Source organism: Mesoplodon mirus (genome assembly GCF_964341445.2).
Source record: "Mesoplodon mirus genome assembly, chromosome: X".
Taxonomy (NCBI): Eukaryota; Metazoa; Chordata; class Mammalia; order Artiodactyla; family Ziphiidae; genus Mesoplodon; species Mesoplodon mirus.
In genome coordinates this window covers 14,323,852-14,350,437 of record NC_138981.1, presented here as the reverse complement: position 1 = coordinate 14,350,437, position 26,586 = coordinate 14,323,852, and the positions used below count along the sequence as shown (strand labels likewise).

General features: G+C 43.2%; 1 protein-coding gene across 3 annotated transcripts; it reads left to right on the top strand.

Annotated features, from left to right (window-relative positions):
* On the top strand, nucleotides 1–24,804 carry ASB11 (ankyrin repeat and SOCS box containing 11; the record flags this gene model as incomplete). Of its 3 annotated transcripts, none has more annotated exons than XM_082609379.1 (7): nucleotides 1–196; nucleotides 8,722–8,801; nucleotides 14,509–14,616; nucleotides 17,607–17,757; nucleotides 20,756–20,890; nucleotides 22,002–22,193; nucleotides 24,680–24,804. In XM_082609379.1, 7 exons carry the CDS (start codon nucleotides 16–18, stop codon nucleotides 24,802–24,804), a joined length of 972 nt encoding a protein of 323 aa, XP_082465505.1. The 3 variants fall into 3 exon arrangements, with proteins under 3 accessions (XP_082465505.1, XP_082465506.1, XP_082465507.1); XM_082609380.1 differs by having other exon boundaries at nucleotides 16–196; nucleotides 14,560–14,616; XM_082609381.1 differs by lacking the exon at nucleotides 1–196 and adding an exon at nucleotides 1,130–1,250.
* Nucleotides 24,805–26,586: the final 1,782 nt, after the last annotated feature.

The following is a 26,586-nucleotide window of genomic DNA, read 5'->3' as shown; positions in this document are numbered from 1 at the left end:
AGAGTGTGAACCAAAATGGAGGATGGTCCTGTTTCCTTTGGCTTTAAAAACATTTTTATTACAATGTTTGCTACTTTTTTTTTCTTCAAGCTTTTAATTAAAGTGTTCTTGGCGCTCCTAACCCATTTCTATATCGTCAAAGGAAATAGAAAAGAAGCGGCTAGGATAGCAGAAGAGATCTATGGTGAAATTTCAGGTAAAAATACATGAATTTGTTCCCAGTACTTTAAAAGAAACCTCCTAGATAATTCATATGAATAATATTTCTATAAGGCAGATTTTATTTAAACTTTGGCTTTGAGTGGGTAGTTTTAAAAAATTATTATTTAAAGTAGCAAATGATGTTGACTGCACCAATTTGTGAAGGATTTTCAGCTTTTCTGCAAATTAGTAGTTTCATTAGCAGTTATTATTTAAGAAGTGAATAGACTAGTGGCTTTCTAAGAGTATTTTGGGAAAACTCATTTCTGCTAACAAAAGAATTACTTTATAGGATTATCTTCTTGAATATTTGTAATCAAATGTTAACAGTGCATTCTAACAAAACTGTTTTCCCCAGGAAATGGAATGACCAATAAATTTGATTTAAAGCAGCAATATTTATGCTATATATATATGTATTTGTGTGTGTGTGCTGTCATTTGCAATTCGAATTGCTTAGCCACTTGTCACTGTCAGGAAAAAACCCTTCACTGAATCCATTTATGCCCAGCACCATGCAAAGCACAGCAAACAAAGGTTATTGTAATATGAAATGCCAACCTTTGGTCCAAACGTTTTAAAGTCTCCTCCTTTGTGGAATTCAGTCCCCATTTCTTTCAAGAAATGATTCACGTTAATTGTAGGGAGAGGCTACGAAAGTAAATGAATCAGATATGGTTACTGCTGGGACTGCCACTGGATAGAGGAGTATTTATTCATAAACAGAGTTCCAAATTTCCCCGTGTATTTTTAGTGTTCGCAGGGGTTCCAGGGTTACCTCATTCTTTAGTATCCATTTCACCTTGCACCCTGGATTCTCTTTCAAAATAGACTTACGTTATGTGATTCCAATACACCAGACAACTTTAAGGACACTAGGGAACAGCAGTCTTATCCGAAGAGATAAGACCTCCAAAAACAAAGTATCAGAATGCTTCAGTTAACAGGGGAAAATGAGAAGAACCTCGAAGTTTCGGGAAGTGTCAGAAGGCTCGGAGTGTGGAAAGAGGTTTCTTTTGGGGATTATATTTGTCACACGTTTCAGGGAGGTATGTCGCTTTGACTTGGTTTAAAAAAAAAACTTAAAGTAACCTTAATTTCAAGTTAAGCATAATCTGAAAAGCTGTTTCTAATTTAATTTGTAAATAGGGACAGGGGCTTTCTAGACGTTTCCATCACAGTTTTAATGTTCTCATAGATACATCATCGTCATGGCTTAAATTAGTAAAGTCCGACAGTCAACATCAGCAAGAGTGTGTTCAAAACGTTTTCTCCTAGTGCTCGTGTGCATTGTTTCTGCCCTTGTGGTGCTTAATGAAGTACTCTTAAGAAAGTTTTATAAGAGTCAAAACCTGGAGCCATAATACAATTCTCATAAATAGAGCGCACTCATTTTTTAGCTCAAATATCTTGTTGAAGCTCCTAGGATAATATTCATTTAATTTGCAAATGACATGGTGTTCTGAGGTCAAAAACGTGTTTTTCAATGATCACTAACAAGAAGCAGTGGGGTGAATAGTGCCTGTTAATTTCTCAGTTTAATTTCCTTCCTATATACATGTGTATGTGTGTGAGGATGGCTGCGTATACGTCTACACACCACTGACACACCCACACACGTATATAATAGAGAGTATATCCAGATTTGGTAAATAAGGCTTTCTGTAATTAGGCAATAATACGCCAGAAACAGTGGTTTTTACATGATTCCAACAGCGCTTTTTCTTTTGACACTGTTAACAGATACTATATATATATATATATATATATATTTAAAGCTAGACATTTTAAAAACCAAGAACAAAATTTTGTCTTAAGTGTTCAACTCAAACCAGAAATTACCTTTGCTGTTTGTTGGTCAGACAAATGTTTGTTGGGAAAATATGTGACATTTAATCAGTAAGTCAGCTAATCGACTTACTAAAATCTCAGAACTTTCTTGAGTCCAATAGCATATTCTGTTCCTGTAAACTGTCGTCAGTGTTGTCAAAAACAAGGGGAGGTAGTAAACAACTCAGCCAGGGCAGAGTTTAGCCTGTCATAGGTCCTGGCACTTTGCTTTTAGAAGCTGCACCTAGCATCACATCCCTCACTAAATATCTTTTTTTTTTTTTTTTGGCTGTAAAATTTTTTGGAAAGTCTTATTTCATATTCTGGAGTACATCATTCAATACTCTCTTTGTGGTTTAAACTATTACTTTTGTAAATAACTCATGAATTGAGCTCAGCTGTGTTTGGTTGGCTGTACTTAGTTTTTTCCAGCTTCTTTGTGTAATTTGTCAATAATACATGTATATTTTTAAGTTTGAAACATTGTCATTGGCCCTTGATATTCTTATATCTAGAGCACCAGATGCATCACTGGCCCCCGCCTTCAGGCCATAGATATTTCTGCAGGCACTCTCTCTCCCGAGAGACGTGGGGTATGATTTTTCAACCTTTGCTAATTTGGCCAGAACTGAAGCTATATTTAGTACAGTGACTTGGTCATCAAACTTGATAAAAATAAAGTGTAGATGCAGGTTGATAATCTCTTATTGACAACCCTTGGGCCAGACATGTTTTAGGATTCAGGAGTCTGGGGGATACTAGAATGATTACACAGCGTGTATACTGTATATCACGCGGCACTCCCAGCAGGACCTGGAGCTTCCTTCCGTAATCAAACGTTTTGATATTTCTATAGTGAAAAATATCAATATTCACACTAAGTGAAAATACAAATTAAAAATAATAGTTTGCTAAACCTGAGTCCTGACCATGTTTTGCTGCCAAAGGGGCTTGTTTCCAGCTTGGTTTTCAGAACTGGGGGAGATTTACAATTGCAGGTAAGAGATTGTGGAGTTATTGCACCCTTTAAAAAAAATGAGTTCTACTCTAAGTGTTTTGCCTAAAATCAGTTGTCCTTGTTTTTCTAAATTCAAAGGACTGACCTTGATTTGATGGCCACGCCTCTGCCTGACTCACCATCCTGACTCCTTTTCTCTATCCTTCCCATGTCAACAGTTTTTTTCCCACCTTTGGTCCATTCCTGCCCAGTCCTCCACCTTGCCTTGTTCAGTGTTGGTGCTTGTCTCCTCAGGCCTTGGTCCACCCATCCTCTGAGTGGTTATATATCACAGGTGCCTGCTGGCTTTCCCAAGTTGGGACACACAGCACTCAGCAGGGGCTCTGCCGCCCGACCTGTCACCTTCAGCTCAGCTCTCCTGCTCCTAATGGGTTCAAAGGAAGCTTCTTTCTAACACGTTACAAAGAGATGTTCATTGATTGTAGTTCATCTCCTGGCCAGAGCTGAGTGTTGTAGAAGGTATGCGTTTTAACTCAATTGTATTAGAATACTTTTGATACCTTGGGAAATTTCTTGTAATATGTTTTTTTTCCAGTTACCTTTATTTTACTTAAGATATCATTAATTCTGTTAGGCTCTTGCCTATATTTTGGTTCAGATTTGAATTTTCTATTTTTTTTTGATAAGTGCTACAGGAGAAGATATTCCTTCATATGATTTTGGAACTTGAATAAAGAGAATAAAGATTGTTTCATGGGCACTGGAGATAATAACCAGTCAGGCAGTTAAAAAAATAAATAAACCAGTCGTCTCAAATACTTGTTGGAATTAGGAAGGGTAAAAATTGCAAAAAAAATAAAAATAAAAATAATAATTGATTTTTATCTTGAATTCTTGGAGCTCGGACAACCATATTCCATCTGAACCCATTTTGTTATTGAAATCTATGGTTTTAGACATTGTCATGAATTTGTTATTCACAGAGCCTGAGAACTAGAGATATAAATCACATTCTGAGAAAAAGTCAAAGGGGGGAATGAAAATGTACTTGAACATTTTCCATACACCTCATCAGGAACAAGTAAACATATTTGTACAGTAAACAATCTTCAAAATGTGCCTGCAGCCCTGTGACACAGGCAGCGTGCCAAATAACTCAAAATAGACTGCCTTAGAAGCGACGGATTGATTGCTACTTCAGCATTCATTTATTTGGAGATCTTAGATACATATTTCCTGAAAGGAATGGAAAAACTCCCTAGCTGCCAAAGAACTTTTGTCCTCAGTTTCTCGCGATTAGCTCCAATTTGCGAAACAAGAATGATAAGAGCAAGAGGCTGTGTGTTGGGAATCAGAATAGAAAAACAGAAGAGCCCACCGTGGCAGAGTTTCTGGAAAAGCGTTTTGTGTGAAAACCCTTCAAGGTCCTTTGAAGCAAGTGCTGGAAAACAGAGTGACCGGAAAGGTGACTTCCAGGAGAGTGGCTTTATTTCCAGTTGGGAAACCGAAATGACTTCCACATTTAAGGCGACCCAATTGATTTATTTCATGTTATTTACAGAGATAAGGGGGATGTAGGAAGGCACCCCCTCCAACAAGTCAATCCACCAGGAGGGTGGGCAGGATAGAAAAACCAGTAGTTCTTAAAACCAGAACGGTGTGCGTTCTCAAGCTGACTCCTCAAATAGGGAGAAAAAGAGCTGGAAAGCAGCGGCAAGGAGACAGAAGCCCAGGACCACCCACCTTTTCCTCTTCCTCCCTGGGTCAGAAGATGGCCTGCACGCTTGTCTCAGCCTCGGAAGCCTGGGGTAGGAGTTGGGGGTATCAGAGGATGCTGCATTGATGGGGGACACTAGGAGAGGTGGCCAAGTGCCAGTGCGTAGGAAAGGCACTGGGTGTGAGACATGCAGTTGAGGCCGAGTGCACAGGACCGGTCCCCTCTTCCAGGCTGCTAGGGAGACATCTCCCCATCCCTCTCGCTTCTCCCCACCCCCACGGCACCAGAGGGGCTGTTGGCACCTCAAGAAGGAAGTGAGAACATGCTGCCCTTCCTCGGGCGGAGAGGGGGCCATCCCCTGCCCTGAGAGTGGGCGGAGGAGTGGAGATGACAGTTTTAAAGCGGACTGACCAGTAGACTGGTGGTCTTGGAATCTCTTTCTTGAAGTATGCCGTAAATACAGATAAGTGCACAAACCCCAAAGCGGACAGCTGGGTGAGCTTTCACCATGGGGTGCCAGCTCCCAAGAGCAAGAAACTGCCCGTTGTCAGCGTGACCCTCACCCCACCCCCCTCCAGGCAGTCCCTGCCCCTTCTCATGGTACTGTTGACTCCTAACGCCCGAAGTGAGTCTGGCCCTTTTGTACTTTATGGAGAGGGAGTCATGTGGCACATTCTCTTCTGTGTAGGGCCGCCTTCATCGGCGTGATGTTTGAGAGATCTGTGCGGGCCGTGTGTACGGATGGCGTGGGTCTTAGGGGGCTGAGGGGTAACAGAAAGTTACTAGAAACAGGATGAAATCGTGGTTAAGGTGCCTGCTTCCCGGCAGGAAAGGGGACACCGCGGCCCGCTTGGAGGCAAGTTTTAGAAATAATAAAGCCATTTCACGTTGCTGTTCTAAGTTAATAATAGCAAGTTGCCATTTAAATCCTGGTTTGAAGCAAATACTTAGAGTACCTTCAGGTGACTCGGTTGACTGGCTATTGTTAGAACAAAAGAATAACAAAGCCACAGGTGTGGGTTTGCTTCTTAGGTTGGTCAGGGCGCTGAGTTGCCATCCATGGGGGAAGACCGTCCTTCCAAACTCAGTGCTTGTCCCTCTCCAAGCCTGGTGAGGCGAGAGGGCGACGTGTCTGACGCACACTTCATATTGAATGGAATGGAGATGTAGTCGAAGAAAACCAAGGCTGACTACTGAGGATTCTATGCGTACGTTATCTCATTATTCCTAGATTATGCAAATGACCAATGTCCAAAGAGGTTGAAAAATCCTCCACTCATCAGCTTTTTTTTTTTTTTTTTTGTGGTACGCGGGCCTCTCACTGCTGTGGCCTCTCCCGCCGCGGAGCACAGGCTCCAGAAGCGCAGGCTCAGCGGCCATGGCTCACGGGCCCAGCCGCTCCGCGGCATGTGGGATCTTCCCGGACCGGGGCATGAACCCGTGTCCCCTGCATCGGCAGGCGGATTCTCAACCACAGCACCACCAGGGAAGCCCCACTCATCAGCTTTTAACTGACCCAGGAACAAGTGGACATACAAACGCAATATATTTTCAGGTTAAAATTGTTGTCTGTTTTTCTTATTAGAAAAAGTATTCTACATATCAGAAGTATGCAGTTCACCAGTGATTAGATAGATAGATTGATTGATAGATTAATAGATGGATAGATATAGGTAGATATAGATATACATACACTTTTTATTTTGGAACTAAAGTGGTACAAAGAATTCCCACTTCTCTTTGCCCAGACTCCATTCATGTTTATCCAGCTGTCCAGTTAACATCCTTGATAGCAAAAGGATCCAATCCGGGCACATGTTGCCTTTAGATGTTGTGTCTCATCTGCCTCCTTCAATCTGGTTACAGACCAATTAGTTTTGAGAACATCCCTCAGTTTGAGTTGGTTTGAGGTGTCCTCACGGTTAGATTCAGGCTCTGCATTTTGAGCAGGAATATTCCCAGCAACGCTGTGTTCTTTTCACTGCGTTCCCTCCAGTAGTATGTGACGTGGCTCATTGTGTTCCAACAGATGGCACACTGTGCCAATTGGTTCCATCGCTTCTGAGGTTAATTTTGATCCCTGGGGTAAGGTGGTGCCTACCATTTTGTTCCACTGTACAGTTACCCCTGTTCCCTTGATAACTATGTAGTTATTTTGTGGGGAGATAATTTGAGGCCGATTCTATTATTTCTCCTACGTGTCTAAAGTTGGTGTTCTGCTATGAGGAAGAGCTTTCTCTTCTCCCTGTTTATATATTCATTTGTATCAGTGAGGCCTTATAGATTCCTGTTTTATTTGCTAGGGTATAATCATGATTTATTTTCATGCTCAAATCGTCCCGTATTTGGCCAGTGGAAGCCCCTTCAAGGCAGCTTCTGTACTTTTTGACATTTCCCATCGTTCACTGAGCACTTCCTTACTTTCTGGCAAGATGTTTGCGGCCCATCTTACATTTTTCCTGCCATTTCAGCCTTGGAGTCAGCCATTTCTCCAAGCAGCCCTGGTTTAGGTTTTCTCAGTATACAGTGCTATTCTGCCTATCTAGATATATCTATATACCTGTCTGTAGGTAGATATATAGATATATCTGTAGAGAGAGAACCAGATGGGTCACCAGATCCCACCTTCAGCCCATAGATATTTATGTAGGCACCATCTTTCCATATGCACACATATATTGAAAATCACATTTTCATACCAATTGCTCTAATTGTTCCAATTTCAATCCAACCCTGTAGAGTTCATTCTAGCTTTCTCCCTTTTCAAAACCCAGAGGGTTAGAGAAGATAAAAATTGAGTTTCAATGCAAGAAGAAGTTTTATGGAAATGTTTAGAGCCCTGGTTCTCATCCACGGGAAAATTTCAGTCTCTCCTTGAGGACACACTAGTTCAGGTTCACATAATTCCATATTTGTTGGGATTGTTTTTGTCAAGGTTGTAGGTATGGGAAAGCCTGAATTCTTAGCACCATCCGGATCACCTAGAAAAAGGTGATAAGATGGGCCTTTTGTGTTAAACCCAAACTGTATGACGTGCTCGTCAGTGTATGAAGAGCAGTTATAATTTGAAGAATGCCCCAATTTTGCAAACCAGTGTAGGTTTTCTTCCAAAACAAGTGATTGCCCTTCGGCATGTTTAATAGAAGCTTACTTCTCAAATGCACACTTAAGCTTGTTAGTCTTGTTTTCTGACAAGCAGTTAACAAGAAAAATACATTTGTGAGGCAGTTCTAAGGCTGTTCCTTAGAGAGCTACCCTACCATGTGTACTTATTAATCATAACTTTTCTTGAGCACCTAACATCATGGATATACTTTATTGGCCTACTTAGAGACCAACGAACCTGCTAAATACTAGATTACTATTCCCCCACTTTACAGGTCAGGAAATTGAGGTTCAAATGATTTTAGTAACTTGCCCATTTTGGCAGAGGTAGTGATTGAGGCAGGACTGGCCCCGTGCTTAGCCATCACATTCTAACTGCCCACCAAAAACTCTTGGAGGATTATGTCATCTGAAAAACAACATTCTGCATGATGATAACAGATGGGCTTCATTACCAAAATCAAAGAATTATCTAGGGAATTTCGAACAAAACCATTTTCCCTGACCCCGTAGGGTCTCCCTCCTGGCATATAGGATGTCTTAGGGTAAGGGTGAAGGAGGAGAGGCAGGGGAAAGAAGAAAGTGGGGAAGTGCATGGACCAGCTTTGCCCTTCATTTTGCCTATTCAGAGTTATCGGATTCAATCACTGGGCAGTATTTATTTGAACGAAATGTATTCCTTATGAAAACTGCCCCCCAAAGCCAGAGAGATGGCCTGTGCTCCCTCTCCACGCCCATGGACTGTATCCTCAGTGGCTGGTCACCCTGGGAGTGGCAGACCGGAGAACCTGATGCGTGGTGCCAGCTGCCCTCCCCTTCCTCCAGACCTCCTCTCACAGTGGGTGGGCACATGAACAAGCTGGAGGAAGAAGACTCCTGACCTTGACTCTGAGCTTGATGTGTGTTTCAGATTGCTGGGCCGATCGGTCTCCACTTCATGAAGCGGCAGCTCAGGGGCGCCTACTGGCCCTGAAAACTTTAATTGCACAGGTGAGTAAATGAAAGACTTGATCCTTGGTGCTTGTGCTATAATCAAGCATCATTCTTGATCAGCTTTGACTGCAGCAGGGGTCTTGCTGGCCCCATCTGGTTCCCAGCACAGCCATCCTATGTGGATGCATCCTCTCCCAGCTATTTGTTCCTCCTGCCTCTCCCTCCTTGGGGAGCTGGCTGGTTTTCTGCCCAATTCCAACCTTCCCCTTCTGGGTTTCCCTTTGCTTCATAAAAAGTTTCCCTATGAGGCTGATGGGGGATGCCCTCAAACCTGTGTTGCACTAACTCACCTTGCTCTCTCCCAGTGTGCCTTAGTAACAGCAGCCCTGAAGTTGCATAAGTCAGCTATTGCTCTGTAACAAATTTCCTTGAAACACAGTGGCTGAAGACAACAAACACTTAGATTCTCATGGTTTCTGTAGGCCAAGGAGCAGCTTAGCTGGGTGGTTCTGGCTCCGAGTCTCTTGCAGGCTGCAAAGTACCAGCCAGGGCTGCAGTCATCCTACAGCTTGAGCAGGGGAAGGATCTGCTTCTAATCTCACTCATGAGGTTGTTGGCCATTTTCAATGCCTTGATGCCTGGGCCTCTCCATAGGGCTGTGTCACAAGATGGTAGCTGGCTTCCTCCACAGACAGCATGAGAAAGGGCCTGAGAAGGAAGTCTCAGTACATAACCTGTCTCCAAAGTGACATCTGATTGCTTCTGCCGTACTCTATTAATTAGATGGGAGTCAGTAAATCCCGCCCATACCCAAGGGGTGGGAATTACACCAGTGAGCCAACACCAGGAGTCAGGAGCCATCTTGATCACTGGGAACCATCTTAGAGGCTGCCTACCCTGATGATCCACTGTTTCAAAAGCAAACATTGAAATAGGTTGACAAATGGGTAAATCTTACTCCTTTGGGAAGATTTCTTCAAGTCTTAGTTATTAAAGCTAATTTATTTTTACTTATGACTGTATCCCTAGCACCATGAATAATGACTAGAGGCCTAGTAAATATTTGTGAGATGAATGAAAGTGTACACAGTGCATTTACTTTGTTTTAGAGTCTACGTGTGTACAGAGGAGGTAAGTCATTAGATCCTTTTTCCACATCCTAGCTACCACCAAACCTGGCTTGTTGTAAATTTAAACAGCTGGACACACTGCTCTTTTTCTCTCTCTGTGTGTGTGTGCCTTTTCTTTCTTTCTCCTTTATGAGTTGTGTTACTTCTTAAAAAAGTGGAGGCAAAAGGAAAACAGTACTGCCAGTAATAATCAGATGGACTTTGCACTTGATTTTATCACTTGCTTATTTATTTGTAAGCAGTTAAAATTTTATTTGGTTTGATTTTTTTCCTCCAGTTTTATTGAGATATAATTGGCCTACAGCACTGTGTAAGTTTAAGGTGTACAGCATAATGATTTGACTTACATACGTCATGGAAGGATTATCACAATATAGTGACCATCCATTGTCTCATATAGCTATAACAGTAAAGAAATAGAGAAAAGGTTTTTCCTTGTGATTAGAACTTTCAGGATTTACTCTCTTAACTTTCATAATATAACATACAGCCGTGTTAATTATATCTATCATGCTGTATCATGCTGTATTATATCCCTAGTATCTTCTACTGGAAGTTTGTAACTTTTGACTCCCTCCATCCAATTCCTTCTCCCCACTGCCTGCGCCCCCCTCCCCGACCTCTGGTAACCACAAATCTGATCTCTTTTTCTATGAGTTTTCTTTTGAAGTATAATTGACCTACAACACTATGTTAGTTCCTGTTATACAACATAGTGATTCCATATTTCTATACATTTCAAAATAATCACCATGATAGGTCTAGTTACTATCTGTCACCAAAGAGATTACATAGTTATTGACTATATTCCCCACACTGTATATTTCATGACCGTGACTCATTTGTTTTGCAACTGAAAGTTTGTACCTCTTAATCTCCCTCATCTATTTCTCTCCTCCTCCGACCTCCTCCTCCTCTGTCTTGAAGCACTTCAACTGTTATTTGATTTGATTATTTTTAATATGTGACATATTCACATAGTTTCCAAATTAAAATGATAGAAAAACGTACACAGTGAAAAGTCTTGCGTTCAGCTTCTTCTTCTTGGCCCCCGACCTCAATACTTTTATTACTATTTAAAAAAATTTTTTTACATCTTTATTGGAGTATAATTGCTTTACAATGGTGTGTTAGTTTCTGCTTTACAACAAAGTGAATCAGTTACACATATACATATGTTCCCATATCTCTTCCCTCCTCCATCTCCCTCCCACCCTCCCTATCCCACCCCTCTAGGTGGGCACAAAGCACCGAGCTGATCTCCCTGTGCTATGCGGCTGCTTCCCACTAGCTATCTACCTCACGTTTGGTAGTGTATATATGTCCATGCCACTCTCTCGCTTTGTCACAGCTTACCCTTCCCCCTCCCCATATCCTCAAGTCCATGCTCTAGTAGGTCTGTGTCTTTATTCCTGTCTTACCCCTAGGTTCTTCATGACATTTTTTTCCTTAAATTCCATATATATGTGTTAGCATACGGTATTTGTCTTTCTCTTTCTGACTTACTTCACTCTGTATGACAGATTCTAGGTCTATCCACCTCATTACAAATAGCTCAATTTCCTTTCTTTTTATGGCTGAGTAATATTCCATTGTATATATGTGCCACATCTTTATCCATTCATCCGATGATGGACACTTAGATTGTTTCCATCTCCTGGCTATTGTAAACAGAGCTGCAGTGAACATTTTAGTACATCTCTCTTTTTGAATTATGGTTTTCTCAGGGTATATGCCCAGGAGTGGGATTGCTGGGTCATATGGTAGTTCTATTTGTAGTTTTTTAAGGAACCTCCATACTGTTCTCCATAGTGGCTGTACCAATTGACATTCCCACCAGCAGTGCAAGAGTGTTCCCTTTTCTCCACACCCTCTCCAGTATTTTAAATTTTAAATTTTAGAATACTTTTAAAGAAGAGTTGCAAAGACAATACACAGAGTTCCAGCATACCCTTTACCCAACTTCCCCTCATGTTAATATCATACATAACCATGGTACTTTAGTCAAAAATAAGAAATTAACATTGGTACAACACCATTAACTAAACTACAGACTACTGAGACGACACCAATCTTCCCACTAGGGTCCTTTTTCTCTTCCAGGATCCAGTCCAGGATATCACATTGCTTTTAGCACTTCTTTGTTTTTAAGTGTATTTTATAAGCATGTTGGTTTCTATAGTGTCCTTCAACGTGTAAAGAGCATTCTTCATTCTTCAGCCTTTTCTTAGTACATCCCCACTTTTTTACCCTTACACACTGGTAAAAAATGGATTGTTCTACTTTATTTTCTACTCTATTTTACGTGTAGACAGTGTGGTGTGCTGTGAGCAAAACATTAAACCAAGGGTCAGGAGCTTCTGACGATCACACTGGCTGTCACCGACAGCAGGGGAACCTCAAATCTTAATAATTTGAACTCTCTGCTCCCCCATGTTCTCACCCGCAATGACAGTGAGTCACTCTAGCTGATCTCTCAGGCCTGTCCCGCATTACATTTGTACAATTCCAGGGATTCTTGAGTTTGCATCGGATCAATGTTTTTTTCAGCACACTGGTGCCACCTTGTGGACTTTTTTTTTTTTTTTTTTTGCCACGCCGCGGAGCTTGCAGGATCTTATTTCCCGGACCAGGGATTGAACCCCGGGTCCTCGGCAGTGAAAGCGCCAAGTCCGAACCACTGAACCGCCAGGGAATTCCTTGTGGACTGTTTTTTTTTAAATGCTCTTATTTTTTCTTTATTTTCTTAAAATGAAATTATATATGGGAAAAGGAAAAGAAACCTTGTATTAGATATCCAATTGTAAATATACAGCACGGCTCTGGAGTAATGACGTCATATTCAGGACATAAACATGGACAGGACCAAGGAGGCACGGACAGGCCTAAGATGACGATGGGACTGGCAATAGTGGGCAGTCCCAGCTGCTGGCCACAGGAGGGATGCAGCCAGCACCATGGAGGTCTGGTGGGAGCGGTTGGGAACTTAGGTTGGGGTTTGGGGTCCAGGGTCTTGCACTGGGTTTTGGAGCGTTTCAGCAGGTCAGTTACGAGGCAGAGAAGCAAAAGCAGAACTCGGCTGGGTCCTGGCAGAACCTAAATCCTTTCACAGATAGAAAGTGGTGATCATGGGGGCAAGCGGTAAGGGCCAAGTTGTAGAGTCAGGCCATGAAGTTGGCCGGCAGCTAGGCTGAGCCTGGCATCTGTCAAATGGACTCCAAGGCGAGGAAAGTGGAGCACGGTACGACGGGGAGGGCAAGTGTGCTAGGACTGGGCGGAGACGCTCGGATCTGGGGGATGAGAGGAGCGTTAGGGGAAGCCCCCGGCTCCAGACCCTGATCCTGCAGAGAGCTCGGCAGGCAGTGGAGGTCTGGCAGTCAGCATCGCGGCTGCAGGAACCCTACAGGAGCAACATCTATTTTACTTTCTACTCTTGAGCCTGGGCGTCATCCTTCTGTGCCACATCCACTTCTAACACCCCCAACCCTGGACTCTGCCACCCGCTCCCCGTACCCACTGCTGTTCACGCCTATATCAGCCTGTGCCTGACTCATCGCCATGTCTTCATGACGCTCCTTTCTCCAGTGTCACATCCCTACCTCTCCGAGCAGCCCTCCTTGTTGCTACCAGTGTGCTTTTCCGAAAACGTCCTATGTATTAGCTCCAGACCTTCTACGGACTAACAGACTTGAAAGGCGCCTCATTCCCTATAACACACGCACCCCACCTCCACCCCAGTTCGGAAACCAAGGCCTTTCACGATCTGGCTGTAGCTTACCGTCCCCTTTCATCTTCCCCTCCCCCCACTTCCCCTTTTTTCTTCCGCCTCTGTCACGTGTGGGCTCTTTCTGATGCAGAGATATAGCAACTATCCACCTCCGCTCCCGGCCTCGCCCTCCTCTGCGTCCCACATTTGCATATCCTGTTCCCTCCTAAGGGGATGCCTTTTTTTTTTTTTTGCCTTCCTAGTTTTTTTTTTACATATTTATTGGAGTATAATTGCTTTACAATGGTGTGTTAATTTCTGCTTTATAACAAAGTGAATCAGCTATACATATACATATATCCCCATATCTCTTCCCTCTGGCGTCTCCCTCCCACCCTCCCTGTCCCACCCCTCTAGGTGGTCACAAAGCACCGAGCTGATCTCCCTGTGCTATGCGGCCTAGTTTGAAATTTTTTATGCTTCAAGCCGTAGCTAAATACTACCTCATTTGCAAAGTTTTCTCTTACTCCCCAAGGCAGATTCAAGGATACCCTATGTCCCCAATTAAAATGTGAACATGCTTCCAGTATGGCAGTATTCTGGCTGGGCTCCTCCCCACCGTACCCCCCTCCCCCACTTCCCGCCACCATTTCTGTCTCCCCACTAAGCTCTCAGAAGAGAGAGACCCATGTCCTAAGCTTCGAAGCCCCAGGTGCTGGCACATCGCCGGGCCCAGGACACTGAATGAGCTTTTGCTGAATCAATGAATCCGAGGCTCGCAGCTGTGTCTGGATTCCCCTAGTCATGGCCTCTATTCCTCTCTAGGTGGTGCCCGCAGGCCACGAACACTTCACAAACACATCCGACCACCTTGCCGTTTATTCCTATTGCTGATGCAGCCTTTAATCCACTTCTCTCCAAATTGTAGGGCGTCAATGTGAACCTGGTAACAATTAACCGGGTCTCTTCTCTCCATGAGGCGTGCCTGGGAGGTCACGTGGCCTGCGCTAAGGCCCTATTGGAGAACGGCGCCCACGTGAGTACCATCCCCGCCCGCGGGTCTGGCTGCCCAGGTGCAACCGCTAACATCTAAAGACCCGTCACGTTCCAGAACCCTTACCCGCGGTGGGGTGCGCAGGCCTGGCCCCATCGGCGCCTATATTCTTGGATGGTCGGAAAGACACTGCTGGTTACCCCTCTCTTCAGCCTCTATGTCCCTGTGCCAACGTTCAGATAAGGTAATTTACGGAATTCGTTCAGAACTGTGATAACTAACTTGAAAAAAAAACAGCTTGAGCTAAAGTAATTTGAAAACTGATCTTGGAAATTTTATTTTAAAACATTTAGAAGAACACATTTAAAAAGAACAACAGGGGGGGCTTCCCTGGTGGCGCAGTGGTTGAGAGTCCGCCTGCCGATGCGGGGGACACGGGTTCATGCCCCGGTCCGGGAGGATCCCACATGCCGCGGAGCGGCTGGGCCCGTGAGCCATGGCCGCTGGGCCTGCGCGTTCGGAGCCTGTGCTCCGCGACGGGAGAGGCCACAGCAGTGGGAGACCCGCGGTTAAGACTCTGCGCTTCCACTGAAGGGGGCACGGGTTCTATCCCTGGGCGGGGAAGATCCGGCATGCCGTGCAGCGCGGGCAAAAAATTTTAATTAAATTTTAAAAACTATGAAAAAGAAAATAAAAAGAACAGCTATCAAAAACCACTCTTAATTCAACACACTACACCCGCAACGATTTTCGTTGAGCAAAATTATCAAACTAAATGAGCTTGTAATAAATAATACATTGGAAAAACACTACACAATGAACTTTATCTTACTTTTAAATTCTCTCCTTTTCACGGAGTGACTGAGCTGCTGTATGTAGTACAGGTATCAGCATAGAATTCTGAAATTAATACTTTTGAAAATCTCAAGGACTTTTATTTAGTCACCAGATATTGTTGTGATGTTACTTTCATTTAAAAAAAATTTTTTTAAGGTAATTCCTTTATTTTTTATTTATTTTTGGCTGTGTTGGGTCTTCGTTTCTGTTCAAGGGCTTTCTCTAGTTGCGGCAAGCGGGGGCCCCTCTTCATCGCGGTGCGCGGGCCTCTCACTATCGCGGCCTCTCTTGTTGCGGAGCACAGGCTCCAGACGCGCAGGCTCAGTAGTTGTGGCTCATGGGCCTAATTGCTCCGCGGCATGTGGGATCTTCCCACACCAAGGCTGGAACCCGTGTCCCGTGCATTGGCAGGCAGATTCTCAACCACTGCGCCACCAGGGACGCCCGTTACTTTCGTTTTTGAACTCAGTCCTTGTATTCTTTGTTTCATGAGCTATAATGTTTTTAAGTGCCTAACGAAGATTTTTCTTTGCATTTTATATGGAAGTTGGGTTTCTATGTGTAGAACTGAATATAAAAGTCTTCCTTGGGCAAAGCGATTTTCCCAATGCCATAGCGGTCACGTATTTTCATTAGGTAGTGCTTCTTTGAGGGCAAAGTTTGGCGGTGGCCATTTCCTTTGAAGCTAGGTGACTGGAGTCACAGGTGGGAAATAGAGGAGCCTCTGGGAGGTTCTGTGGGGGACAAAGAGTACGACGCGGTCCCTTGTCTTTGGCAATCTTATGAGGGAACAGTCACTAAATATTATACTGTTTAACATTCAAATCAGTGAGAGAAGGAATAAGAGAAAGTTGATCAATCAGTAGAAAATTCCTCAAAATTGGCAGTCCCGTGGGTGCTTCGAACTCAGTGCACCTGAAACTGCTTATCACGTTCTTCCCTCTGGGAGCGGCTCCTCTCTTGGATTCCCAGCCTCAGAGACCAGGTGAAACATATTCCTGGTTTCCCCAGCCCCAAGCCTGGAATCATCCTGTTTCTTCCATCTCCCCATCTAATTAATCACAACATCCTAGAAATCCTTAGAGTTTATGAATTTATACCTATTTGTCCCTGTCCGTCTCTGCCATCTTAGCATCTCATCTTTAACTTTCCAGTTGAATGGGGGCTATCCTCGCATTGTGGAGAAAAATCTTGTTTCTGAAACAAGAAAATTTAGCATCCTGATGATCACAAGCGTATGTCCTTAGTTGTTGAGGCAGAATGGCTTGACATCAAACCTTCGTTGTCCTACGTGTCAATCCTGCCAGAGCCTCCCCACCACAATGCCTTGGTTCCAGGATGTTCTTTTCAATCTGTTGCTAATACTCAAAGATGCCTCCCAGCTGTGCTGGTTCTTACCTGCCCCTCAGATCCCCAGAAGGCACTGAGGGTGGTTAGAGACGCCATGCTGATGGCTATTTTCTTTGTGTATTTCGCCTGGTCACGATCTCTTTAGGATTCCCTTTTGGCATATGCAGTTTCTGTGGATGGTAGTAGACCAGAAAGGAAATTTGTGGCTAGATAGTTTCTCCGATACTTTTTGCTCCTGACATGTTTGTTCATGATTGGGACGGGGAGTCGGCTCCATATGAATGCAAAATGGAGATCATGGCGATAATTGTTGCAAATGTCTCTTGAATGCTTACTGGGCACCAGGCAACGTTCTAGGTGTTTACCATATAGTAACTCACCTCATCCGCCCAGTAACCTCCTGAGGTCGATTCTTTTATGGTCCTCCTTTTACAGATAAGGAAACCCAGGCACAGAAAGTTAGTATCCCAACCAGATCTCTGAGCACATAAAGGAGAGAGAGCTGGGATTTGAACGCAAGCTAATTGTTCCAGAGACCATGTTCTGAGCCACCATACAGGACCACTGCTCACAACTAGGAGGCTCCTAGAAAGCTCTGGAATACCCCTGAGTACATCTTAAAAACTGTCCCATTTGGCCTCATTTGTGCTACTTTTGATATTTATGGGTGAGAGTTGATAGGCTACTGGTACCTAAAAGAACCCCACAAGACTGTAAGGATGCGGAGTTCCCTCGTTCCTTCACTGGCGTGGGAAGTTTCTCCAGGCAGATACATAGGAATGCACACTTGGAGATGCTGAGAAAGAAATAGCAAACCCTCTGGTTCTCTCTTTGCCCATCGTTAGGTCAACGGGGTGACAGTTCACGGAGCCACGCCCCTCTTCAATGCTTGCTGCAGTGGCAGCGCTGCGTGCGTCAACGTGCTGCTGGAGTTTGGAGCCAAGGCCCAGCTCGAGGTGCACCTGGCTTCACCCATCCACGAGGCAGTGAAGAGAGGTAAACGAGGCATCACGTCGCTCACAGAACATTGGTGGGCTCCCTCCAGTCTGCATGAATCAGTCATAGAGTGTTTACTTTGCAAGGATCGCCCCAATCTTCTTCACCAGTAGACTAGGTGTGGCTTAGAAATCCCACAGTAGTAACTTGAATATACCTAAGTCTTTAGGAAATACCACCGGCGCATGGCACAGCTCTGCTTAGCACCAGGGAATGGCTGTCTGCCTCACATGTCCTCTTTCTCGCGTTCAGTCTCCCAGCAGGCCTTGCTTGAGGCTCCTTGCTGGGGTTTGGGCGGCAGCTGGTGGAGTCAGGAGGGCAGGGGTAACTTCCACGAGCTGTACTGTGTTTATGTCTCTGTGCTTACTAGAAAATAACAGTTCATGCCCCAAAGCCCATAAAACATCAACCACAGCCAGAAAATAAGTGGTGAAAGTGTCTGAAAGCCCAGCCCGATAGTGTCTCTAGTGGAGGATTAAAGGTAACTGTCCACAGCAAGCAATATACTCTAGATGAGCTGATAGGTCTCGAGGTCATTAGTTATTGGGAAAAAGTTGCAGCTGTAAAAACCGTGGCATTGGAAACCTTGAGGTGGATTCTAGATTTCCGTGTTCTCAGTTGCTTTTGAAATGATGGAAAAGAGTAAAATTAAGGAATTTAAAAGCTGTATGCATAGACTAGACATGAACAAGAAGAGCCATTGAAAGGCGAACGCCATTTGTCAAAGGTCACACCCAAAGAGCAACATTTTCTGTGTTACCCAGCGGTGGAGTTATTCTCTTATATTGAGATCAGAAATACAGTGGAGGGAGTTCCCTGGTGGTCTGGTGGTTAGGATCCGGTGCTTTCAGTGCTATGGCCCGGGTTCATTCCCCGGTCGGGGAACTGAGATCCTGCAAGCTGCATAGCACGGCCAAAACAGAAAAAAAATTCTTTTAATTAAAAAGAAAAGAAATACCGTGGAGAAGTTAGAACACTGTAGAACGGTGATCTTCGCTGGTATAACGAGAATTAAAGTCTTTATTTCAAAAGGCAATAGTGAAAGTTTTGTCCCAGGTTGTTAAACATGTCACTTGGTAATTTTTTTTTTTTTTTGCAGTGGATTACTATAAATGATACAAAACCCCCAAATCTCAATGTATCTATGGTTTTGATGTCCTATACATATTTAACAAACATTTATTAATTAATAATTGATGCTGATTATTTCCCAAACTTCAAGTAAGTCCTTTAAGTTGTAGGGGAATAGTCTATTTTGGAAATGGTATAAAAGTGTTCAAAATTTTTAAAATATTGATTTGAAGTAAAAATCTATTATCTGTATTTCCATCCAAATGCTTAAAAATGGATGAACGTTGGTAATGGTTTGAATTAAGTAATTCTGCAGTGCTTGGATGGTTATATATGGAGTGTTTGGTATCTATGTACCTCCGGTATGTACATGCTTACCATAAACAGATGAATTCATGTGTCTCTACATATTTTTTTCTGTATCATAAAAACTTGTGAGGGACCAGTGTCCACAGAGTGGAAGGATCAATAGCAAATTCATTATTTTAGATACTATTATATTAGTGCCAATCATTTGACTTTTATATAATCATTTTTTTAAAACTTCCTGAGAACACTTAAACTTAACTCAAGCTAGGCTCAGTTTCTTCTGGGAAAAAAAAGGGACAGGAATTATGCTTTTTTTTTTTTTTTTTCTTTTTGCGGTACACGGGCCTCTCACTGTTGTGGCCTCTCCCGTTGCGGAGCACAGGCTCCGGACGCGCAGGCTCAGCGGCCATGGCTCACGGGCCCAGCTGCTTCGCGGCATGTGGGATCCTCCTGGACCGGGGCACGAACCCGTGTCCCCTGCATCGGCAGGCGGACTCTCAACCACTGCGCCACCAGGGAAGCCCAGAAATTATGTTTTTAAATGTTTATTAGATACACTGAATTTACCAGGCAGTTTTAGGTCCTGATTAGATATTATTTCTGGGTTCTTACAGCTTTAAACCTCTAGGAACAAGAGGGGTCAGTCTGAGTCAATACTTTGACAGATTAATGCTATAATTGAGGTATAAAATTTACTTATGTGAACAATAGTAAAATAGTTGGAATTCACGGAAGCCTTACTTGTAGATTTTAATGCATAATTATGCTTAATTCAGAACTTGTGACGAATCAAGCAGGCTGAGATGAAGCTTATTTTGGTGTCATCTCTAAAGAAAAGGTTGGTTAAGCTAATCAGTGCTGATAAGATTTTGGTTTTTTTTAGGAAACATTTAAACCTTCAAAAAAGAACCAACTCTTTATAAAACTCCCATCAATACTTCAGAAGCATTTGCTCCCAAAAAATCATTCATATGCTGCAAATTAATCATGTCTGTCTCTTCACTGGATGAACTCTCCAAGGAGAATGCTTACTTATCTAGTTCTTGTTGGCCACTAAACTTGAGAGTGCATTTAAATAGGTTCTATACTTGAGGCTTTTTATTAATTCTCACAGGAGTCTTACAAGTTGACCAAAATAAGGAGGTGCATGGCGTGACCATCCACCCAATCTTACATGCATAGGCGAGGAGGAGAAGGAGAGATTTGTAATGGAGATGGATGGATCAGGGCTGGGCCTTGGATTTGAGCACTGGCTTTTCAGGGTAGTAATAGCATGAGTCATTTATTCCCCTGGGTCTTGTAACCTCTGCCTGTAATCCGGTGACTTATTATAGAGAGTGATTTCAGCTGTGTTCCTTGGAACCCTTAGTTTGGTTGGAGGTACCTCAGGGCTGCAGGGAAGAATCTCAGTGGGGCAGGGGGCGGTGCATGGGCATGCTCTTCTTTCTAATCTTTTTATTTTGGAGATTTCTAAGATTTCCCCCACCTCCCAAATATTTTTCTGCTGAAAAAAAAAATCTAGGTTTTTTCTAAAGCCCATTCCAGATAAGCAATCTTATAATTCTGTGAATAGTTAATATTTCCCTTACTTGAGTGAGGTTATCTTGTGTTCCACCAGGTAATAGAGAGTGCATGGAGATTCTGCTGGCAAATAACGTTAACATTGACCAGGAAGTGCCTCACCTTGGAACTCCCCTGTATGTGGCTTGCACCTATCAGAGGCTAGACTGTGTGAAGAAGCTTCTAGAATTAGGTAACTTCCAGAAGTCTTTTCATGAGAAGAATCAGTTAACCTTGTTGGTTTTCCATGGCTTCAGAGGTGAAGTTCTTGTCAGGCTGGACAAAATTCTGACAGCATTTGATATCTAAGTGGTTAAAACAACTTCAGAGATGCGTGTCTGTAGTTCTCAGTTCTGCTTCTTTTGATATTGGCTCCATTTTACCTGGTATGGTTCTCCTTGGTGGTCTGAAGAGAGAGCAAGAGTCTCTTTCCCATAAATCCCAGGGGAAAACAACCAATTGTATTTCACTGACTCTTTTTAAGTCACATGCCCATTTCTGAACCAATCATGGTGGCTAAGGGAATACAATACGCAGATCGGCTTAGGCCTAGATTTCAGTCTACACTGCAGTTGTTGGGCTTCACTGGAAGCACATGAGCTGGGAATCACGGGAGATGGTTCCCCAGAGGGAAATCTAGGTGTGGTTACCAGGAAGATGCTGGCTAGTAAAAACAGCAGATATTTGTCATAGAGTACTTTAGATCAACCCTGCTAAATTAGTTTTTTAATTCTCAAAGGCATGTACAGAAACTGAGAGTCCAGGGAAAAGTAAAAGGTCTTGAAACTATTATTTGGTTAAAGATTCCCCAAACTTAGCCACTGACATAAAGGTCGAGATTGTATTAAGAACCTTTAAATAAGAATTTTTGTCTCTAAGATTTTTTTTGTCTTTTTTTTAATCCCCTATCATTTACCACTCCCTATAGTGATTCAGAAGACTTTTTTTTTGAGCCCAGAATAATGTAAATACCAAATAAACCTAACTGTGTCCTTTGCCAAAAAACAAAATAACTATGTAAAAGGAGCTGCAAAGATTTAATTTTGTCTGTCACACAGTTCCTGTGGGAAGGCAAGTAAAGCATTTAAAATAACTAAAAATATCTTTATTCGATACTTTTCTCATCAGAGTATTTGGAAACAGTAGGCATTGCTGAGGGTCTGAGCTTCAGTCATATATTTTCAAAGATTTGTCAAATATGTCGTGGCGTTTAAGATGTCTTTATCGATGGCTAGCACATCTCAGGCACGTAGTGTTTCTCCATTAACCTTGGGTGTTGAATTGTGGTCATCTGCTTTGTTAAGGAGCCAATGTTGACCACGGCCAGTGGCTGGACACCCCCCTCCATGCCGCCGCGAAGCAGAACAGTGTGGAAATCATCCACCTGCTGATAGACTACGGGGCTAACCTCAAGTGCAAAAACGCTCAGGGCAAAAGCGCGCTTGATCTGGCAGCTCCGAAAAGCGGCGTGCAGCAGGCGCTGCTGCTCCGGGAAGGTAAGGAAGGGCTGGGCGTCCGTTTCTCTTCCACAGGCACATTCGCCCCCTCTCCTTCCGGTCTCCTCTCTAGACTCCCTTACCCTTTCCTTTTCCTCTTTTTAATTGGGAGTGGCACGTGGGAGGGGACAAGTCCTAGCATCTCAGAGTTGGGACTTTTGTCTGCTGGGCGTATTCACTTATAACAAAGGGACATTTACATACCACTGGTATGTTGCTTTGCATTTGCCTTAACAAGAAAATAATCAGAGAACTTTGGTGAAAGGGCTGGGCTGTCTCGTCTATCCTGGCATAAGCACGTGATTGAGCAGACCAAAACTCTGCTTTGTAATATTTAGAGGCAATTCAGGGAAAATGAAAAATACTTGAGTAGAGACGGTCGGGTGGACCCAGAGTGTGTCTTTCAGAAACTGGACTAAACGGTGAAGTTGCTTGCCTGTTCTCCAGCTCAGGGAGTAGGTGGGTTTGCGCTCCGCATTGCCCCACGCCCATGTCCACATGGGCTAATGCATCTCTAGATGCTAGAGGAGGGAAGGTGGCGTCTACAAGGCTTCATATGCCAGATTCTAAAGAGAACCGTGCTGTGTCCCTACAGAAAGAGAACACTATCTGAGCCTATTCTGAGCGTTTGTATGCTCGGGAGACTATTAAAGTAGTAATAATTATTCAGCTTTCTACGTGTCAAGACACTGAGCTAGGTCTGAAACATACATTCATCTCACTGAATTCTCAAAACTTTAAAGCCATGAGAACTTTATAGTAACGTGCTATCCCAGCTGCAAGCGGGAAAAGAGGGGCATGAAGAGATGGGGCTTTGAGAAGGTTACACGGCTACTAAAAAGTAGGTCTAGGATGCTAACCAAGAAATAGGATTCCAACTTGCACTCTTTTTTTTTTTTATTATTGGAGTATACTTGATTTATAATGTCGTGTTGTTTCAGGTATACAGCACAGTGATTCAGATATATATGTGTGTGTATGTATATATAAGTATTGTGTGTGTGTGTGTGTATATATCCTTTTTCAGATTCTTTTCCCTTATAGGTTATTACAAAATATTGAGTGTAGGTCCCTGTGCTATATAGTAGGTCCTTGTAGTTTATCTATTTTATATATAGTAGGGTGTATATGTTAACCCCACAGTCCTAATTTATCCCTCCCTTTCTTCCCGTTTGGTAACCATAAGTTTCCAATGTGTACTCTTAATGTTTTGATGCCCCAATCCTGAATCTTCTGAAACAATTTCTAGTGAGGAAGAGTTTAATTTCACTCACCAGCTCCATTTTGTGAAAGTGTCCCCATGTCTTGTATACCTTCCAAGTGGGATGCTTGTTGGTTCAATAGTTTTAGGAATACTCTCCAGAGCAGTGCTTCTTAAGCTTCAACGTGTGTATGAATCACCTGGGGATCTCCTTAAAATGCAGATTCTGATTCAGGAGCTCTGGGGTGGGGTCCCAGACGCTGCACGGCCACCAGGCTCTCAGGTGAAGCTGATGCTGCCAGTCTGAGGTCACACTTTGAGTAAGATGGGTCTAGATGATTTCCAGTAGTCTGTGTCATTAATGATTGTTCTTTGATTTGAACCTCTACTGGAAGAATTAGGACCTTCCTTACCAGCTCCCAGTTTGGAAATATGGGACACTTAACAACTATTAGCTGAGAATATGGTTTATAGCAGTTGTCACATTTCCTGTTTGCTTCCATCAAAAATGTTTCCAGATCCAGGATTCATATTTCTTCTAAACAAGTTCCTCTGTCTCTGTCTTCATAAATACAGCTGCTTGCTCTAGAAGGCTGAACAGCAGCTGTGTCAGAGGCCACTCTGTTGTGTGACAGGAGAGACACTTTGCATTCTTGCTTCCCAAGATTTTAACGAAGGGCAGTGGTCTGCTCCTCCAGGTAGCGTTCTGTCACATGGATGCTCCTTGGCAGTATCAATCCAAGTGTCATCCAGCTGTTTATTCGCCTGTGTAGTCACCATTTCTCATGGGGTGCTAGCTGCTGTGAGAATAGGATTTTCTTGGAAAGGAAAACTTTGTATAGTCCAGTAATCACATAGGTCTACTTGTATCGATCTTTATTGGTACAGTCAGGTAAGGAAACAATGGGGCATTATTACAAATGCCCCTGTGTGACAAGGATCCCAGCCAAATGCTCAGTCAGCCTATTCAGCCATATTTTGGACACTGGTTAGTTTGCTTTCCTTCGGGACTCAAAGCCTTGGTTGGGCACGATGACTCCATGAGACCCCATGAGACTGAGGTTCAGGGTATAATGGGGTCTAAGTGAGTTGGATCCTTTCTCCAGATCGTCTGCTGAGCTGGGATCCTTGCGAGAATGGAGGTCCCTGCCGAGTGTGAGTGGGGACCCAGCCAGCACCGCCGCATGAGCAGCTAGAGCCAGGAGGTCCCTGTGGCCTGACTCTCAGGCCCCAGCACATCTCCTGACACCGCCTCTGTGACCGCGCGTTTCAATTCCTCCCTCAGGCCCGCCTGCTCTTTCCCAGCTGTGCCGCCTGTGTGTCCGGAAGTGCTTGGGTCGCACCTGTCATCAGACCATCCACAAACTGTATCTGCCGGAGCCACTGGAAAAATTCCTCCTATACCAGTAGTCCCAACTGTCCACGGGAAGATACTTGGAAATAAACAGGTCGTTGTACCCTGCTGTACCCAGGGTACCTAGTGTAGACACCCAACAGCTAGACTCTCAAATGAGCTAAGCTAGTTAGAGCACATCCCTGATGGACTGGCACACGTGGGGAATGAAAACTCCTGGTTAGTTTAATGTTCTCTTTAACCAAGGGGCAATCAGAAACTTTTCTGTTTTTAGCTCTCGTTGTTAAGAAACTTAAAAAAATTGTGAAGTAGGGTGAAATTAATAGGCTGTTTTTCAAGATTCATGATCTTCGATTATCTAAGGATCACCATTCTGAATAGCATGTAGACACATATAAATCTGGGTGGATAAGATTTGGATGAATATAAGTATTCCAAGATGGGTTCCTGATTTAGTTCTTCCCGTCTTCCCCCTTTCTTTCTTTCCTTCCATGAATAAACCTCTGGTAAAATTTTATTTTCTTGCGTTTTATTTTATATATAAAAAAGTCAAATACTTTAAACCATCACAGTTAATTGAGACTTGCACTTACTGAGGTCCTGGTTGATGTTGATTACACATGGAAACGATAATATTTTGAATATATTAGGTACATTTCATTATTAAAATTAATTTCACTTCTTTTTACTTTTTAAGTGTGACTGCAATCCAATTTTAAATTACACATGTAGCTAGCATTATATTTCTGTTAATACTGTTCTGGATCTTTTCTGATTTTCACATAAGTTAATCTTCATTAGTTAACTATTTGGGGATAAAGATTAAATTCTTCACATCGTCATCTAAAATCGAATCTTGGTTTTTGGAAAATGTTAAAACATTTAAAATGATGGTATAAAATACTGGAATAAAATGTTCGTGAATGTACATGAAAGGGAAGCTCTCTTCTAATCATAATATCAAATGCAGAAACTTTAAAGGAAAATACTGATAAATTAAAATACATATGATAGAATATGCAGGAATTGGAGGCTTTCTATCTTCAAAGTGTTCTCCGGAGTGCATTTTTTGGTCAACCTGCATCTTGCCGAATGTCTGAAGTCTGTGTTAAGCCCCAGGATGTCCTAGCGTGTTCAGTCTGTCTAGAATCCTGCTGTTGCATCCACTTTCTGAAACGTCGGACCATGGATTTCATGAATCGTTTGTACGAACCTCCAAACTCTGGTAGGGGTGTGTGCGTGTGTGAATCACTCACCAGAACCGATCCTTCTGGATCCAGGATGGATTCAGAACAAGTCCAGATCCCTGCATCTTGGGGTTGTGATGTTTTACCATTTATGATTGGGCCTGAGATAGTCTTTATTTTTTATTTTATTTTATTTTATTATTATTATTTTTTTTGCAGTACGCGGGCCTCTCACTGTTGTGGCCTCTCCCATTGCGGAGCACAGGCTCCGGACGCGCAGGCTCAGCGGCCATGGCTCACGGGCCCAGCCGCTCCGCGGCATGTGGGATCTTCCCGGACCGGGGCACGAACCCGTGTCCCCTGCATCGGCAGGCGGACTCTCAACCACTGCGCCACCAGGGAAGCCCCCCTGAGATAGTCTTTAGATTCCCTTTGAGCCTTCCAGTCCATCAAGCTAGAATTAGACCCTCAGATGAATCATCTAGTTTGTATGAGATTTTATGGCTTGCTTTTGGGGGTTCTGAGCACTAATATAGATTATTTCATTTTTTTCACAGGATGTGGAATGTTTTATTCCCAAAGTGGTGTGATTTCTCACAATTTCAATCATATTTGAAGTGCTCTAGGGTAACTTCTCAATTCATTCATTCA